This window comes from Auxenochlorella protothecoides, assembly GCF_000733215.1.
Source record: "Auxenochlorella protothecoides strain 0710 unplaced genomic scaffold scaffold54, whole genome shotgun sequence".
Classification (NCBI taxonomy): domain Eukaryota; kingdom Viridiplantae; phylum Chlorophyta; class Trebouxiophyceae; order Chlorellales; family Chlorellaceae; genus Auxenochlorella; species Auxenochlorella protothecoides.
The window spans coordinates 401,886-417,490 of NW_011934258.1; the positions used below are offsets into that span (position 1 = coordinate 401,886).

General features: G+C 64.1%; 9 protein-coding genes across 9 annotated transcripts in view; 4 read left to right on the plus strand and 5 right to left on the minus strand.

Moving 5' to 3' along the window:
• The window catches only part of F751_4771 (hypothetical protein), a gene marked incomplete at both ends in the record, with an annotated part of 3,492 nt that extends 3,001 nt beyond the window's left edge, over positions 1-491 (plus strand). The window contains one exon of the mRNA XM_011400872.1: positions 396-491. Within this exon, the coding sequence (XP_011399174.1) occupies positions 396-491 (96 nt within the window). The remainder of the gene's footprint in view (positions 1-395) is intronic.
• Positions 492-847: 356 nt separating this feature from the next.
• F751_4772 (Glucose-induced degradation protein 4-like protein) lies at positions 848-2,553 on the minus strand (the record flags this gene model as incomplete). Its single annotated transcript, XM_011400873.1, has 6 exons — positions 848-974; positions 1,256-1,395; positions 1,562-1,765; positions 1,928-2,038; positions 2,150-2,359; positions 2,485-2,553. The coding sequence occupies 6 exons, from the start codon at positions 2,551-2,553 to the stop codon at positions 848-850; spliced, it is 861 nt and encodes a 286-aa protein (XP_011399175.1).
• Positions 2,554-3,211: 658 nt separating this feature from the next.
• F751_4773 (hypothetical protein) lies at positions 3,212-4,084 on the minus strand (the record flags this gene model as incomplete). Its single annotated transcript, XM_011400874.1, has 2 exons — positions 3,212-3,719; positions 3,897-4,084. 2 exons carry the CDS (start codon positions 4,082-4,084, stop codon positions 3,212-3,214), a joined length of 696 nt encoding a protein of 231 aa, XP_011399176.1.
• F751_4774 (hypothetical protein) lies at positions 3,540-3,749 on the plus strand (the record flags this gene model as incomplete). The annotated part of the gene is made up of 1 exon (XM_011400875.1): positions 3,540-3,749. One exon carries the CDS (start codon positions 3,540-3,542, stop codon positions 3,747-3,749), a length of 210 nt encoding a protein of 69 aa, XP_011399177.1.
• Positions 4,085-4,486: 402 nt separating the features above from the next.
• Positions 4,487-5,171, plus strand: F751_4775 (Transcription initiation factor TFIID subunit 10; the record flags this gene model as incomplete). Its single annotated transcript, XM_011400876.1, has 4 exons — positions 4,487-4,561; positions 4,673-4,737; positions 4,833-5,010; positions 5,103-5,171. 4 exons carry the CDS (start codon positions 4,487-4,489, stop codon positions 5,169-5,171), a joined length of 387 nt encoding a protein of 128 aa, XP_011399178.1.
• Positions 5,172-5,480: 309 nt separating this feature from the next.
• F751_4776 (3-ketodihydrosphingosine reductase) lies at positions 5,481-7,176 on the minus strand (the record flags this gene model as incomplete). Its single annotated transcript, XM_011400877.1, has 6 exons — positions 5,481-5,705; positions 5,853-6,005; positions 6,242-6,315; positions 6,496-6,648; positions 6,768-6,849; positions 6,940-7,176. The coding sequence occupies 6 exons, from the start codon at positions 7,174-7,176 to the stop codon at positions 5,481-5,483; spliced, it is 924 nt and encodes a 307-aa protein (XP_011399179.1).
• A 1,450-nt stretch (positions 7,177-8,626) lies between these two features.
• Positions 8,627-9,716, minus strand: F751_4777 (hypothetical protein; the record flags this gene model as incomplete). The annotated part of the gene is made up of 4 exons (XM_011400878.1): positions 8,627-8,718; positions 8,919-9,085; positions 9,227-9,321; positions 9,453-9,716. 4 exons carry the CDS (start codon positions 9,714-9,716, stop codon positions 8,627-8,629), a joined length of 618 nt encoding a protein of 205 aa, XP_011399180.1.
• A 281-nt stretch (positions 9,717-9,997) lies between these two features.
• On the minus strand, positions 9,998-13,746 carry F751_4778 (Zinc phosphodiesterase ELAC protein 2; the record flags this gene model as incomplete). The annotated part of the gene is made up of 7 exons (XM_011400879.1): positions 9,998-10,433; positions 10,624-10,816; positions 11,037-11,173; positions 11,364-11,451; positions 12,013-12,745; positions 13,471-13,574; positions 13,695-13,746. The coding sequence occupies 7 exons, from the start codon at positions 13,744-13,746 to the stop codon at positions 9,998-10,000; spliced, it is 1,743 nt and encodes a 580-aa protein (XP_011399181.1).
• Positions 13,747-14,973: 1,227 nt separating this feature from the next.
• F751_4779 (hypothetical protein) overlaps positions 14,974-15,605 on the plus strand; it is a gene marked incomplete at both ends in the record, with an annotated part of 3,597 nt that continues 2,965 nt past the window's right edge. Inside the window, one exon of the mRNA XM_011400880.1 lies at positions 14,974-15,075. Coding sequence (XP_011399182.1) covers positions 14,974-15,075 — 102 coding nt within the window. The remainder of the gene's footprint in view (positions 15,076-15,605) is intronic.

Consider the following 15,605-nt stretch of genomic DNA (forward strand, 5'->3'; position numbering starts at 1 on the left):
GGAGGGGAGCATGGGGGAGGGTCAAAGTGCGGGATGACATACGCTTGCGCCCAGGGTGTCACTCATGGGGGCCCGGCTCGGGCCTCAGAAAGTGCCAGGGCTGCTCTCAATCCTCCTCAGGATCCCTCTTCGATGGAGATCTGATCCACACTCGCCCGTGCCTCCGAATTTCCTCAGGCCACGCGCTGCGGCGCGGCGCCCTGCTCCTGCCCGGCGTGGTGGTAGAGCATCTCTGGTCCTGCGGCGCCGTGCTGTCCACGCCCTACCCGCTGTCCCGCGGCGGGCCCCTGTCCTGGGACATTCAGCTGGAGGAGCTGTGGGAGGGCGCGGAGCGGCTGGCCAGCGGCGCCGAGGCGCGCTCGCGGGGCGGCGGCGGCGCAGACACACGGGGCAAGGACGGCGCCGACGCGCCACGCGCGTCCGGCCGCTTCCCCGCCTGCCCGGACTACCACTTCTTCGTGAGCAGGCGGGGCGCCGCCCATGCCCACTGAGCGGTTGACGGAGAGAATGACCCTCGCCCGGTGACGTTGAGAGGTCGCCATGCGCCTTGTGGTGGAACCGACCCGTCCCCTCCGAGCTCTTTGAGAATCCCGAGGACTGCCATTGTAGGGGCCCTCCAGGCGCAGTGACCTTTCCTCGCCTCGAGCCACCCATTTTTCAGTACTGACACGCGACCTTGGTGCAGGCTCGGCATGCACATTCACAGTTTATTTCATCTGGGCACCCCGCCCTGCACTTCCGTCGCGAGCACGTTCGTATGTAAGCGACGCGTGAGGCAGGGAAATAGAAGCTTCTGGGGCTGGCCTGTGCATCAGCTTTACAAGCACCAGCGTGCAGCAGTGCAGGGTCAGGCGATGTCGACATGCCCGAATGCCAGCCCCTCATCCCCCGCAGCTTGCTGGGGCTCCAGCGTGAGCTGCTGGTCGGGGGTGCTGGACGGGTCAAAGTACAGACCCTCTATGGCTCCCGTTATCCTGAGGAGGGAAGGAGGAAAGGGAGAGTGAGGTAAAAGGCTTCACGCTTTGCCTGAAGGATAGGTGTGACCTTTACAGACGTAGGGCTAGGAATTCTCAATGAAGGCACGATGGCCTCAAGACATACGCATGAACAGAGAGGCATACCTAGCAGACCCTCTCTGCTGCAACAAAAACAATGGGGCGGCACAACGATTCCACCAGCACGGCAGACTCCAGACCTGTTGTAGCTCATCACAGCACCACCACACCCTCCCGGGCCCTCCCAAACATGGCCACACCTGTCGAGGCACAGGTAGTAGAACCCGGCGATGGTGAGCCGGCACTCGCAGCCCTCCACGAAGAAGCGCTCCTTCCAGCGCATGTACACGTGGCGGTGCCGCGCGAGGCCCGAGTGCCGGCCGCCGCTCGCCATCACCTCCTGGGGGTCAGGAGACACGAGGAGGGGCGAGTGAGGTACCCGGCTCTAAATTTCGGTCCAGGACGGATCTACCAGATCCACATTCTCGAGCCAGACTTCCAATCTCAGATTGAGAGTCCGTGTATCCACTTGCCCCCTCGCGCTCCCTCCCGGCCCTGCGCCTCACTCGTCTTAGCGCCTGGAAGGTCTTGAAGCGAGACCAGTGCCGCAGGTCTGACTCTATGCACGCTCCGTACTCCGAGGTGAAGAAGGTGTGGTTGACGTTGTCCACGATCTCACCCTCGAAGAAGGTGGTGACAGGGCGTTCCGAGTCCGGGATGTTGTACGCCTCCAGCGTCCCACACAGGCGGCCCATGGCGTGCGTCACTCCCTGATAGTTTGATGATGGGAAGGGCACTCCCTTGGTGGGGGAGAACAGGACAGTGCCACACGGTCAGCTGCATCGCCCTGCAGTCTGCTGCTATGTCCAGCTTCAGACATGGCAACTGCCTTGACGCGGAGCCATTGATGAATCCTTACAAAGTCCACCAACCTGTATCGTGACGGTGACATTCCAGTGCTCGCCCTTGGAGCCATGCTTGACCCGTTGCCGACCCTCAAATCGCTGCCCCAGCTGGAGGAAGGCACACGGTTCCGGCGGGGCCTGGGGCCGAGGGGAGAGGGTGGGGCCACGCTGGGTTCGGCCCATAGTGGGATAGGGTGGAGCTAACACTAGAGCGCTGACCAGCGACGTCGAACCTCCGCGGCTCCGCACCTTGAAACCCTGCTGCTGCGCCGGGGAGAGTGTGGTGCCGGTGGCCCGGTCTGACACCCAGAACCCTGGTGAGGGGAAGGGGAAGCTGCCCAGCACGCGGTTCAGCTGCCGCTGGAACAGGAGCGGGGTCTCCTCCCCTCCGGCCAAGATCACATCCACCTCTGCCAGCTCGGTGGCCCCGGACTGGCGCTCCCGACCCCGCAGCTCCGTCTGCTGAGGTGTGGGCCCGGAAGGGTCATGTGTCAGAGGTGGTGGTGACTGAGCTACCTGTCCCAGGGGGGCACGAGCAGCTCCCCAGCTCCTAGGCCCTGCCAGTGCCTCAGGCCCCCCCTCACCAGCAGGCGCAGCTGTCCCTGCAGCGCACGACGCACGCCCACGATGGAGGGCTGCTGCCCCGTTTGCATGGACGAGCAGGTTTCGAGGTTCCCGGGGCGCCCCTGACTCCCTCGCCGACCAGCCTGCGGAAGGGAGACTCGGTCCGCCTCGAGGATGCCTCTGTTCTTCTGTTGAAAGCCTTGCGTGCCTTTATGCCGATCAGTGAGGTAAGAATGTAATACTGATGGCATTCAATGCTCCCCTTGAGACGTCACAGGCTTGTCGAGCCTTTCAGATCGACATCAAGCCAGCTGGCAAACCATGCGAAACTGTCGATGAAAAACAATGACACAGGCACGCATTCATCATGATGCTGCACTGCGTTCTTTGCCCAGAACATGAACCTCGTCCACATATTGCTACTCATGACTTGTTCGGGACTCTCATACTGCTTCCTGCCCTACCAATGCAGGGGCGGTGAACATCTGGGAGGGTGCTTGCTCGGCGGTATGCATGATGGAGAATGTGCATTGGGTGTGGGTGGGTGAGTGGGTGTGGGGGGGGTGACGTCAAGTCATCTGTTACATCCGTCACGGCAGGCTGTGATATACCCGAGGGCAATGTGTAGGGCGGTATCCATTTCAAGGCCCAGCTCCGGCGCAAGCGTCGAGGTGAGGCGGCGAGTGTGCCCGACTTGGGCAGACACCTCTCCCGTCATCAACCCCACCCATTCGAGCAGATGCCCCATCACGGCCGGCCATTCAGCACTGAAGTCTCTGGTGCGGCAGGGAGCCCGTCCAGGAAGGCCAGCCAGGCCTCCTTCACGGCCCCGCTGCAGGTGGGCACCAGGTGGCGGCCCGGGTGACGGTGGGCCATCCGTGGCCCGGAGAAGGTCTGCGCCAGGGCCTCGCTGCGGTCCAGGGGGATGATCTCGTCCGCCTCACCCATCAGGTGCAGGCTGGGCAGGGCCAGGCCCGGGCCCGCCAGGGACGCCGCCACCGCCGGGTCGCGGGGCAGGAATCCCGAGACGAGCACCGCGAAGCGGAGGGCCCCCTCCGGCAGCCCCGCGCAGTAGATGGCTGCGGCGGTGGCGCCCTGGGAGAAGCCCAGGATGCCGTGCACTGGGGCGTGGGCCGCCAGGGCCTCGTCCAGGGTGCGGCGGGAGGCCCCCCAGCCGCTGTACCGCACTGCGCTGGAGGGCCTGGCCTGGTCGGACCCCAGCTGGTTCCCGGCTGGCAGCTCCTCCCAGTCAAACCTGTGTACGGGTGTATCGGTAGGTGGTTGAGGGGTAGTGAATTGATAGTGGGCGGCCTGGACCTCTGGAGCGCCGCATACTGCTCGACGGCATGATGAGAGGTGACACACCCAGCCCATGAAGGTAACAACCACATGCGCTGCGCCAGAATCTCAACCCCCTAACCCTCACACGCACCAGCTCTTCCCCGTGGTCTTGGCGTCGTGGGGTGCGTCCACGTACACAAACTCTAGGCGGGACTTGAGGGACTTGCGCCCGCTCCCAGTCCTCGTCCTGAAAATGTCTGCCGTCTGAGCATAACCATGCAGGCACAGCACCCGCAGCTTGGCCTCCACCAGGCCACCTGGCGAGGCTAGTTGCGGCATGCTCAGGCTGGGGGTCGAGCCCCACGAATCGATGGCCCCAGCCCCTGGTGCCCGTTGATTGGTAGTAATCCCCCCGTCCAGGCTTTGGCGTACCACCCTGCCTCCTTAGGAGGGATTGAAACGGCTCACCGAGATTGACTACAAGTATATATTTAGTGATCTGTGGGTCGATGACGAAGTCCTGGCTACTCATCTGCCATCCATTTTGGCAGAGGAAGACTTTGTAGGGCCACGTGTCTTTCGGACCAACATCGTCGACTGCCATTTCCTTGCATGCGCACAGCGTAATAAGCCACCAAGCAATTCCACAAGAAGTATATCCGGCTTGGTATAGCTTAAGCGTCAGGGCGGGGCCCCCAACCGTCGCTCTTATGCACTGAGGAGGGACCGTCGCGGTGTGCCATGGCGGAGAAGCCCTCCTTAACGGGAGAGGAGCTCAAAAACTTCATAGACAGTCTGGAGGACGCCCAGCTTGCTGTGAGATGGGAGTAATTCCGGCTTATGGGACTGCATGCAACGATGTGGTCTCTCTTGTAAGAACAATCTCCAAGGTGCCAGACCTCGGCACTCCCTCGTCACCCACCGCAGGTCCCTGATGAGCTGACACAGTATGCCCTGCGCCGAACTGGTCATGAATGTGTCGACACTCGAACGTACGCCTCCCGGAACCAGGGGCCCTTGATCTTTGTGCATCCTCCCCAAGGCCTGGCCCAGCCCACACCCAGCCATTCCCCGTCCCCTCCCTCAGTGTCAGGCTGGTGTCCCTGGCGGCACAGAGGTTCATCGCCTCCCTCCTGGACGAGGCCATCAACGTGCACAAGCGACGGAAGCTGGCGCCGGCCTCGCAGCTGAAGGCAGATGGGCACAATGTGAGGGACAAGCGGGCGGTGCTGACAACGGAGGAGCTCGTGGAGGCCCTCAAGGAGGTGCGTCGTCGCGCGGAGTGCATGTGTTTCGTTGCTAGTCACACGCGGCACTTCATTGTGAATAGGATCCCTCCTCCCATTCGGCCATGCAGTGCGGCGTGAATGCCAAGGTGGCGCCCTACTACGCAGACCAGCCCAAGCCGGTGTCTGGGTCCGCGTGAGTCTGGCTACGCTTTCTACCTAGGCACCAGCCAGCTCACCCCATACGCGCTTGATCTTGCACAGGATCTAACTCGCAGGGTGCATTCTGTATTTCGGGTCAGGGCATGGCCTGCCCAATGTAAGGCATGACAGCTTCACGATACGCGCAGCAGTCTCCACTGCACTGGCGCGGCACACACTGTAGTCTGCCTGCTGCAGTGCAGGCAAAGTGCACAAGGGACTCTCCCCCTGACCAGACCGCTAGTACGGCGGGCGGGGCCTCTGCTCGCACGGCGGGCGGGGCCTCGGCTGACACGGCGGGCGGGGCCTCAGCTGGCCCCGCCCTGCCTGGCCTTCACAACGGCGCGATCCATCCTCCAGCGCAGGAGGGACAGCACGATGTTGGTCACGGGTGCCAGCAGGACGCTCAGGGCCAGGGGCAGCACCTTGGGGCTGAGCGAGGTCATGGAGTCCATGAGCAGGGTCTGGCCAAAATCGGGTGAGCTGATGTGGTAGGCCCGGCGCTCGATGCCCTGCACGATGCTGCAAGCCACCTGTTCTTCAGTGGGTGTGGGCAGGGAGGGTTTGGGTGCCGCAGCGCAGGAGCCGGAGGGGAGGACTGGGGCCTCTGCCATGCACAGCAGTCCCTGCAGCCGGGGGACCTAGCGACGCACACATCGGCTCCACCAGCTCCCAAACACCCTGCCTGCCTTCTCTGCCGGGAAGACCTCGCTGCCCAGCGCCGCATTGGCAGCGAGGCAGAGCTTGGGTTTCAGCTCATTCTCGCTGGCAAAGCCGGGGGTCTGGGTGTCGGGCGGGTACCCGATGCTCATGCCAACCCCGGTGCCGGCCAGCTGTGCGGGGGAGGGGGGTGGGCATGAGCATAAAGCAGCGTGACCGGCCGATGAACGATTGTGGCGTGTGCCGCTGGGATCCCTGCTGTCGGAGCACAGCAACAGCACCAGCTCCAGGTGAAACCCCAACACCACCCAAGCATCGATGTCGGAACCATGTTGCTCCTCCCTTGTGACAATCGACGTCCCAGACCCTTTCCACACACGGCAGGCCCGCACGGTCTCCAAGGTTGCACCTCGTTCCTCAGGCAGTCTGCCAGGCCCCTCAGGGCCCACTTCGTGGGGGCGTAGGAGCTGTACCCCGCGAACCCTGTTGAGGAGGGACAGGCAGCGAGGCGTCAGCGAGGCCTGCACATCACCAACACCGAGGAGGCAGCGGCTCAGTCTTGGCCCAGGGACAACTGGGTGCAAAAGTTCGCCCCAACGTACGTAAGCAAACAACCCCCACCCCTAACCTACTTCGCCCACAACTGCGCCGGCCCCTACCCACCACAGATGGCCAGGGCAGAGGAGATGATGCAGATGTGGCCTTGTCTTCGCTCCAGCATGCCAGGAAGGAACGCCTTTATTGTCTTCACGGTGCCCAGGTAGTTGACGTCCGCCTGCCTCTGGAAGTTCTCCAGACTGGAGTCGGAAAAGAGCCCTGCAGCGAGTTGGGCGTTCACCCGGGCTCGTATCGTACACAGGGATGCGTACTGGCCCAAACATGACGGGATCCACCCACGGTGTGACCCCGAGACCATCCATGGATGCTGAGGCTACCTGGCAAGGATAGCCCAGCATTGCAGATGACCACGTCCACGGGTCCCAGGGCGCCTTCTGCAGACTGGGCTGCGGCGTGGAGCTGCACCATGGTTGGAGGCAAGGGGCTCAGGAATATGTGTGGACCCTCCGACAGCAGATTAAGCGCGTTCAGCACAGCTTCATGTTATACCTGGTCAACCGAGGTGGTGTCTGCGGCGACGGTGTGGATCTTGCCCCGTGAGGCAGGGCAGGCAGCGGCGAGGCTGGCCCTTGCCTTGCTCAGATCATCTCTGTTACGCGCCGCGATCGTAACTCGCGCGCCCCGCCGCAGGACCTCCTCGGCAACCGCCAATCCTATCCCCTTGCTGCCTCCGGTGATGAAAACATGTTGGTCCCTGACCGGACACGATGCCTTCCAAAACACCATCGTCAGAATGTGCCCGACCACTGATGCCACCACGACGGTCAGCAGCACATCAAGCATGGCATGTGGTGGCTTAGAACCATACAAGAACTGTTGTGGGTGCTCTTGCACCCTTATGAGGTAGATCTGGGTGGAAGTTGTGTGATCATCGCATGAACGCGCCCCGGTCGGGAGGAAACCCCATTCGGAGCACCCTTTCTATTTTGCCTACGGTTCCGGTTTTTTCGACAGCCCGATAGGGATGCCTCGAACCAACAATGCCAAACCTTTTCCAAAGTTACATGCGACAAATAGGACATGAACCTAATCAAACCCATTGAAAAGGATAGATACAGCTCAAGCACTGTAGCTCCATTGCTCATCGGCTCAGACATTCGTCCAGCAACCCGGAGCACCCGGCCGGCGAGCGCGACCCGCTTACAGTCATGCACATGCGAGGCGCCGATCCTGCGCCTAGAACCTGGTGTGATTCCAGAACATGCACAACGCGAAGTGGGATCGCTGTGCGCTGCGCACCCAAGCGCGGCCAGGGCTAACCGAACCCCACCCGCCCCCTACGGATACCCGTGCAGGAGGCGTCCCTCCCAGGTTGTAAAACAGGCAGACTCGGCATGGACTTCCTTTCCACCATCCGAGGTCGAAACTCTGCCCTCATTCGATCCCCAGTGCACCTCGATCCCCGGCAAGTCCGACTTCCAGGCGTCCCTGAGCCAGCAGAAGGAGGACCTCTTCCATGATGCTGGGCATCTGGAGCCGCCGTCCTCGCCCATCAAGGCTTCCTGGAGCACACTCCAGTGAGTTCCAGGGATTCAAGGACATTTAATGGCATATCTGAGGGTATCGCAATTGATTGTACCTGGAAAGGCAACTTGAAAGTACATGGGAACCGCCTTGGTATTCCTGTCGCACTGCCTCACGCTCCCACAATCGGCCCCTGCACCAGAGCCGAGCCTTCTCAGCACACGCTGGGAGAGGGAGTGCCCTCCTTCTCCTCCCTCGGGTCGGAGGACGACGTGGCCAGTCTGCGGGGCTGGATCGGGCACCCACTAGAGCATGACGGACACTTTATGGCCATCGAGTTTGTCAAGCCGCAGCGGCCCCCGCCGCCACCCCCCTCCTGCCTCACCCAGCCCCAGGGACAGCAGCACGCCGTTCCAGACCTCATTTCATTCTGCACGTGACACCCCGTACCACACACCTCTTGCTTTCTTTAATCCCCCCACCATTGATGGCCTGCCAGCCATCTTCAGAGCGTGCTCAGGGCAGGAGGATACCGCAGGATGCAATCAAGATGCCGCTGAATAAGGAAGGCCAGGAATTTGCAGCAGCACAGGAAACCTGACTCCAGCAGCAGCCAGCACGGCATGCATTGGGAGGCTGCAGCATTGCAGGGAGCGGACGGTGCAGGCCGAACCAGTCTTCAAGCCTGATGTGGAGTGACAGAGTGGAGGGGTCACGTTGTCGCCTCTATGGTGGCCGGGGCTTCAAATTCACTGGAAGACACAGTGAACTTGAACTCCTCCACCAGCATCCTCATGATTGTGCCTGCAGCAAGATGCAAATGGTTGATTTTGAAAGTCCAGCTGCTGCATGTCCAGATGTGAAGCATGAGGATGCAGTGTGAACCGAGCCAGCTCAGTGAATGTATCTTCCCACGCTTGGACCCCGAAGCGCAGGGTAGGAGGTGGGCGACTGGCTCAAATACAACCCCCCCATTCCCCCTCCCGACCTGGACCCCTTCCCACCATGCTCCGGATGCTTGTAGGTCTTGTAATCGTGGGAGGCGACAAAATCAGCGGCAAACCAATCCTCCACGATGCCCCACACGGCGTGGGAGGTCTCCCACTCCGCGTGGTCGCTGAGCGCGATGAAAAACTCCTGGGTGCCCGGGATCATTGCCACGTGCCCCGCCCTATGAGGGCATTGGGAGGCACGGGGGATCAGGGTGCGGCGCCCTGTGCTCCAGGCCGCACAGCTCAGCTCATGCCAGCACCATCACCGCACCCCTCCCTCCATTCCTCTCCCGGATACATATCTCCGGCACCGCACACACTTTACTTGGAGGGACCCCTCCACCGCAGGGTAGGGCTTGGTCAGGTCCAGTCGGCCCTGCAGAAGCCCATAGGGTGGCCCAAGGCCTTCCTTCTTCTGTGCACAGGGGTGAGCGGGTATGGGATTTGGCAGTTAGGTGCTGCACCACCTTGTGTATGGGGGCCCAAGAAGGCGTCGTGAGCGACACACAGGGCACGAATTCAACTGTTATATCCTGAATGACGCACCTTGGGCCTGGCTTCGTTCCGGTAAAAGGCACAGTCTGCGCAGGAGCCGGGTCTCGCCACCATTTCCCTCACTGCCGCGACCACGGTGGGAGCATTCTCCGGCAGCAGTCGGATGGGAATGGCACCGAAATCGGTGTGCAGGAATATCCGTTCCGCGCCGTCCTTCGTGTCCAGAGACAGGGTGGTGATGAGCCTGTTGGCCGTGGAGCCAGGGGCCAGGACCACAAGGATCCATAGCCAGGCGCAACACACCAGCGCCCGCATGCTGGGAAGGGGAGGGCACTAAGACGCGGCTCAGGCCCAAGGAGGCACTGGTTGAAGGCGATGGGCATCGTCTGGGCGCGCGTGTGTCGGAGCAGCAGCTCGACCACCGCGCGTGGGGTTCGTCCGGACACTGGCTGCATGCAGGTGCCGGTGAGCACCTGCATCTCCCTCGGACGCTTTTCCTCGATGCCCTGTATGGGCATCTCTGACCATTTATCTTCTGCAGCACCATTACAGACTCTCCATTGCGCTGAGACAGTTTCCAGAGCATCTGGGTCTCATCACGGCTCCTGCCCCCCCTCCACATCCACCACCTCGTCCTCGTCCCTGTCCAGCAACACCGCAACCACAGGCTGCGTAGCCGCCAGGGCGTGCAGCAGCCGCAGGGACACCACCATGCCGTCAAAGGCGGCGGCGACGGCGGGGCTGTTGCCGTCCAGGGGCACGCCCTCGGGGTACCCCGGATACCGCTGGCTGAAGTGCGTGAGGATGGTGGCCCATGGGCGCGCGATCTGCGCCAGCTCCAGCGCCTGGGCGGTGGTGCTGTGCCGCTTGCGCTCTGCCTCGCCCTCCCGCCCCTCCCCAAAGGTGGCCTCGTGCACGAGCAGCGTGGGGGGGGGCGAGCACAGCGCGCGCAGATCGGGGTTGGGCGTGGTGTCGCCCGAGTAGACGATGCTCCAGGAACGGGCGGCGTCGATGCGCAGGCTCCAGGCGTCGCTGCAGTGGCGCGCGGGGCAGGCGGCCAGGCGCGCGGCGCCGCTCAGCGCGGCCGCCAGCCTGGCGGCCGCCAGGTGGCCTGCCAGGGGAAGCGGCCGATTGTGTGTGTGGAATTGAGAGAATGGAGGTGGTTGGGAGAGGCTGCATCGCACGCAGAGTGCAGGGCCACTGGGCATTGACGAAAATTCACTAACCCCCGCCCAAGCCCACACCAAAATCCTCACCGGGCCTGCGCAGGCAGCCGGCATGCAGGAACTCGTAGCGCAAGTCCTCCCCGCCGCAGGCCGCCAGCCAGTCGCGGAGGGACCTGGGCCCTACGACGAGGGGCGGGGGGGTGCCTTCCGGCACGGCCCTCAGGACTCCAGGCACACCGCCCATGTGGTCTGCGAGCGCCGTGGGGGGTGGGTGGGAGGGAAGGGCAGGGCCTGGAAGTGGCTTGAAGCGAAGGGCTCATGCTGGATTCGCACGGGAGCTCTCTTGCAGGCAGGCACATGGGCTCTGGGTGACCCACGGACCCCATGCCGCACGCCAAGCCGGGGATGGGCGCGTAGAAAGGTGACGCATCGTGCCCCACTGCTTCCCCCCCGCCACCCCCATTCGTACCCGCATGGCGATGGGACACCCAGAGCACGCGCAGCGTGGCCAGCAGGGTGCGCGCCGCCACGGCGCCGAGCGTGCGCGTGAGCTGACCCGCGGTGCCCTCCCCGCAGTCCAGCAGGATGCTGGAGGAGGGGTCCAGGCTGCAGTGGAAAGGGGTTTGTCGGGATGGGTGAGGGATATTCTCGTCATGCCTGGCCGACCTGCGGCGACCTCGCACCGGTGGGTTCAGCGAAGCCCCTGCCTCCCCGCCGCGGCCAACCATGGGGCCCTCCCCATATGCCTTCCCTTAACCCCAAAACGCACATGGGACTCGCAAAGCCAGCATCTCACCTGAGCCAGATGGCGCTGGCCGAACGATACTTGGAGGGCTCGGCCGAACCCGTGCCCAGAAAGTGGAGGGATGGCAGGTCGGCCTTGGCTGGGGGGTGGCCAGGTGGGGGCGGCGGCTGCGCTGGAGGGGTGCTCCCCGTCGAGGCCTGCCCGGCTCTGGGAGGCGTTGCTGGAAGGGCGCCTTGTGGGTGAGGCCGGCGTTGAACATTCTCCTCGAGGCTGCCGCGGGGGGTAGGCGGCTTGGTCAGGGATGGGTCTGTAGTGGGGTCGACGGGCGGGTGCGGTGCAGGGGTAAGCGCACCGACTCCTGTCGCTGCACCAGAATGCTGATCCGATGCCAGCCTCCCGCTGGCGGCAGCATGCGTGGATGCAATGCCACGGCGGCACCCCGGGGTGGATGGCAAGGCGGATCCCACGCCTCCCTCAACGGCTGGCTCAGCGTGCTGGAGCGACTTGCCCAGCAGCCTGGCTCGCAGGGCCGCGGCGGCTGACCGGTTGGCCGCCGGGGGCAGCGTCGGGGGTTGGCGGGCGGGAGGACTTTCGAGCATCGCACCCTGGCGCGGAGCAGCAAAGACACGCGCGGCAGGGCTTTCTACAAGGGACTTCCCTGGCACCAGGCCGTCTGGTGGCGGTGGGACTGCCAAAGCACTTCTAGGTATGTCATAACCCTGCGCCTGCACCTCCGGCTGGGCCTGGTGCAGCACCCCGATCATGCCCGCCGCCGCCGGGTGCGCCTCCAGTGCGGCAGCCCGGGCCTCGCCCGGGGTCGCATGTCCCACGCCCAGGCGCGTCAGGCTGGGGGTCCGCGCCTCGCCCGCGCGGAACTCCAGTGCCAGCGAGGAGGTGACCGTCAGGGGCTCTCCTGTGCAGAGCCCCGGCGTGCTGCATGCCTCCACCGTACCATCCACTGCGAGTCCGTGCGGGAGCGGGAAGAAAGCGGGAGCGGCCAGGTTCAGGCGCGCAGAGACGCGCGCAGCGGCGGTGTTGCCCGCCTGTAGGCCCTCCTGGGGCTCGGGGAGGAGCAGCATCGGGCAGGGCAGGGCTGCTGCAAGGTCGACCAGGCCAGGGTCGGAGGCGGGCAGGCCCTCCCCCAGCACGACAGAGCAGGCGGCCAGCCTGGCGCCGTTGGTCAGCCCGAGCAGGCCCGGCATGGCGGGGTGGGCCTGCAGCGCCTCCAGCTCCACTCTGTTTGCCAGCCTGGCGATCAGCACGAGCCTGTCCAGCGACTTGACCCAGGTCAGCAGCGCCAGAGGGCTGGGCGGGCAGGGGGCGACGGGGGGAGGGGGAGCCTTCCTCCCGAGCCCGATCACGTCCTCGATCGCCACGTAGAGCGAGATGCGGTCCGCGGGGGTCTGGACGTAGGCTCGCCCCGCGGACACGACCTGGGGCCTGCCCAGGCAGGTGAGACTCACGGTGCCTGTCTCTTCCTCGCACCTGGCAGGACCAGGGGCCCCAGCTCCGCGCGCCCGCTTCCTGGGCACAGAGTGGAGCAGGGACGCGGGGGGGTGGCGCGGGCCCTGCGTCCCCGGTGTGAACTGCCCCTCTGCGGGGCTGGAGCGGCCAGGTTGCACCGGGGGAGGGCAGGTGGGTGGCCGAGGACTCCCCGCCTGCCCGGCTGGCCTCGTGTCGTTTGGTCCACCCTTCCAGCTGCTGCTGCTCCCAGACGAGGCGGAGGCAGAGGTCCCTGCCTCGCTGCTACTACCATTGCTGCTACTGCTGCTGCTGGAGGACGCATCGTCAGGGCTGTGGCCTTCGGAGGACGTCCCGCTCCCGGAGCCCTGCTCCGACCCACTCTCGCTGTCTGACGAGGACGGCTCGTCGCTGCTGCCCGTCTCGTCAGAGCTGGAGGGGTCTGATGGGGGCGACGCGCGTCTGTCGAGCCAGTGTGGGGGATGCCAAGATTCACGGGGGCCAGGCCAGAGCATGGCCACCGCCACCAGATCATCCTGTGCAGGGGCCGGGGGGGACCCCAGAGTGAGTCGTGGACGTCGAGCTACTGATAGAAACACAAGTGCGCCAGAACAGTGGGTTCCCGGGCGGTACAGCAAGTCGTGCTCACTTGCAAGCTTATCCAGCCAGATGTGAGGCATGAGGAACCCCTGCACACCTCAAACACAATGGAGTCTCCATCGGGGTAGCAATCGCTGGCCAGCACGTGCGGTGTCTTCCACTGCACAAAGTGCTGTAGGGCTGCCACGTCCCTCACAGTTCCTGGGGGATGGGTGAAGAGGGTTGCCCATGTTTTCAGTACTCCACTCGCCCACTCAAATAGCGGCAGCAGAGGAGCCTGAATGGCATGAGCAGGCACCAGATGCACTCCACACTCCTCACCGGCTGGTCCGGTCACATGGACCTGCCCCACTCCATCGCCACGCAGGCGCATGAGGAGCCCTGCCAACCCCGTCTGCAGGTGTGATATGACATGAGGCTGGTCAGCAAAGGCCTTCTGACCGCACAGGATGCAGCAGTCCCCTGCACCCCTTCAGTAGCTCCACTACCTGCAGACCCCGGGCTTGGTAACCAAACACTGCCCGGAGCCCCAAGCCCGGGCGCTGTCGCTGCTCCAGCGCCAGCCTGGATATGCCCTCCGGAGCTCCAAACATGTATTGTACACTGGGGCGCAGGTGTGGAAGGTCCAGCAGTATTGCTGGTCCCACTCCATCCCCGGGGGATGTCAGGACTCGGATCTCCATCTCCGTCATCTTTTCGGTACAACTACTTGTCGCATGGCTTCATTTCAACATATAAATGGATACTGACGTCGTAGAAAAGGATTTCTGCCAACTTTGCTTGTTGCGTAGTTCACCAGGTGATGCGCGTTCCACTGCGATAAGACTTAATTACTTTGGGAACGAGACTACCTCTCTTGCAGTCAATTGAATGAAACTTTCAAGAACATTTAATCTAAGGAAGCATTAACGCTGGCTGCCTCGACGACGAGCTTTGATGGACAAGCTAATGCGCCTGCATACCGGCCTAGCTCTCGCGGAAGTGCCTCCCGAGCTCATCGAATCACTCGTGCTCCATGCGTGGCCCTGAGCGCTAAGAATTATCACAGTGCATCACATGCGAACAGGATGAATGCCCCTTCGACGTGAGTGCACCACCCTTGCGGACGCTTCCTGTGTTCCGGGGGTGTGCAGCACAGCATGCCCACTTCATGCCAGCTCCATCCTCACGGTCCTGTCCTTGCCACAACTAGAAAGGATTTCAGGGCCAAGCGCTACCTGAATGGCAATTTAAACCGTATAGTCTCTCGAGAAATTTTCGTGCATTGCTAACACTGACTTGCTGTTCTGCCCGAGTCAGACATCCAGCCCGGGCGCGCAACGCACGCAGGAACTGACCCTGTACCACCCTCCTCCTTCTCAACCGCAAGCTTCACTGCCGATACGCTCCCTCGATCCAGTCGTGGACTGCGGGATGGCGGAGACCGGAGAGTCAGGGCACGCACCCCTGCCGAGACAGTCGGAGGGGAGGTCCCAGACTGCAGCTGGACCCCAGGCTGCCCGGCCTCCACGCTCCCGCGGCCGGGGTCGTGGTAGGGGGAGAGGATCGCACGCCCCCGCCCTAGGTCACGAGAGGACGGCGGATATGTCCCCTGGGCGGCATGTGGGCTTCCCAGGGCGAGGACCCCACCCGCATCCTCCAAGAGGCGATGCGCGGCCTCTGGGAGTGGAGACCGCGCAGCACCCTCGACCGCCGTCGCGCGGTGATGCGACGGGCTCGGAGCCGGCCCCAGGCGCCGGACGCCTGGATGGAGAGAGCGCGCCACTCCCCCGCCCCCTGGCCCCCAGGCGAGGGGGCCGAGGGGCCCAACCCCGCGCGGCCGCCGCCAGGGGCCGCTGCTCCGGCCGCCGGCACGCGCCCGCACCAGGCCAGGCAGAGGACGAGCGCAACAGCGCCCCCTCCCACGCCCCGCCGCCGGCGTACTCGCCCGTCGTGCCGGCCGACGCGCCCCCTCCCCCCGACTGCATCGTGTGCTACGAGCCCTGCGTGGAGGTGGCGGTGGGCGCGTGCGGCCACGCCACGGTCTGCGCGGACTGCACGCTGCGTGCGCGCCTGTGCTTCCGCCAGCTGGCGTGCCCGCTGTGCAAGACGGAGCTGGCGTCTGTGGCGCTGACGCAGTGGCGCGCCGGTCTGGCCGGTCTGGCCGGCGACGCCGCGCAGGCCTCGCGGGGCCTGGTGCCGCTCAGCCGCCAGGCACCGGACATCCTCGTGGACAGGTCGCCGAGTGTGTTT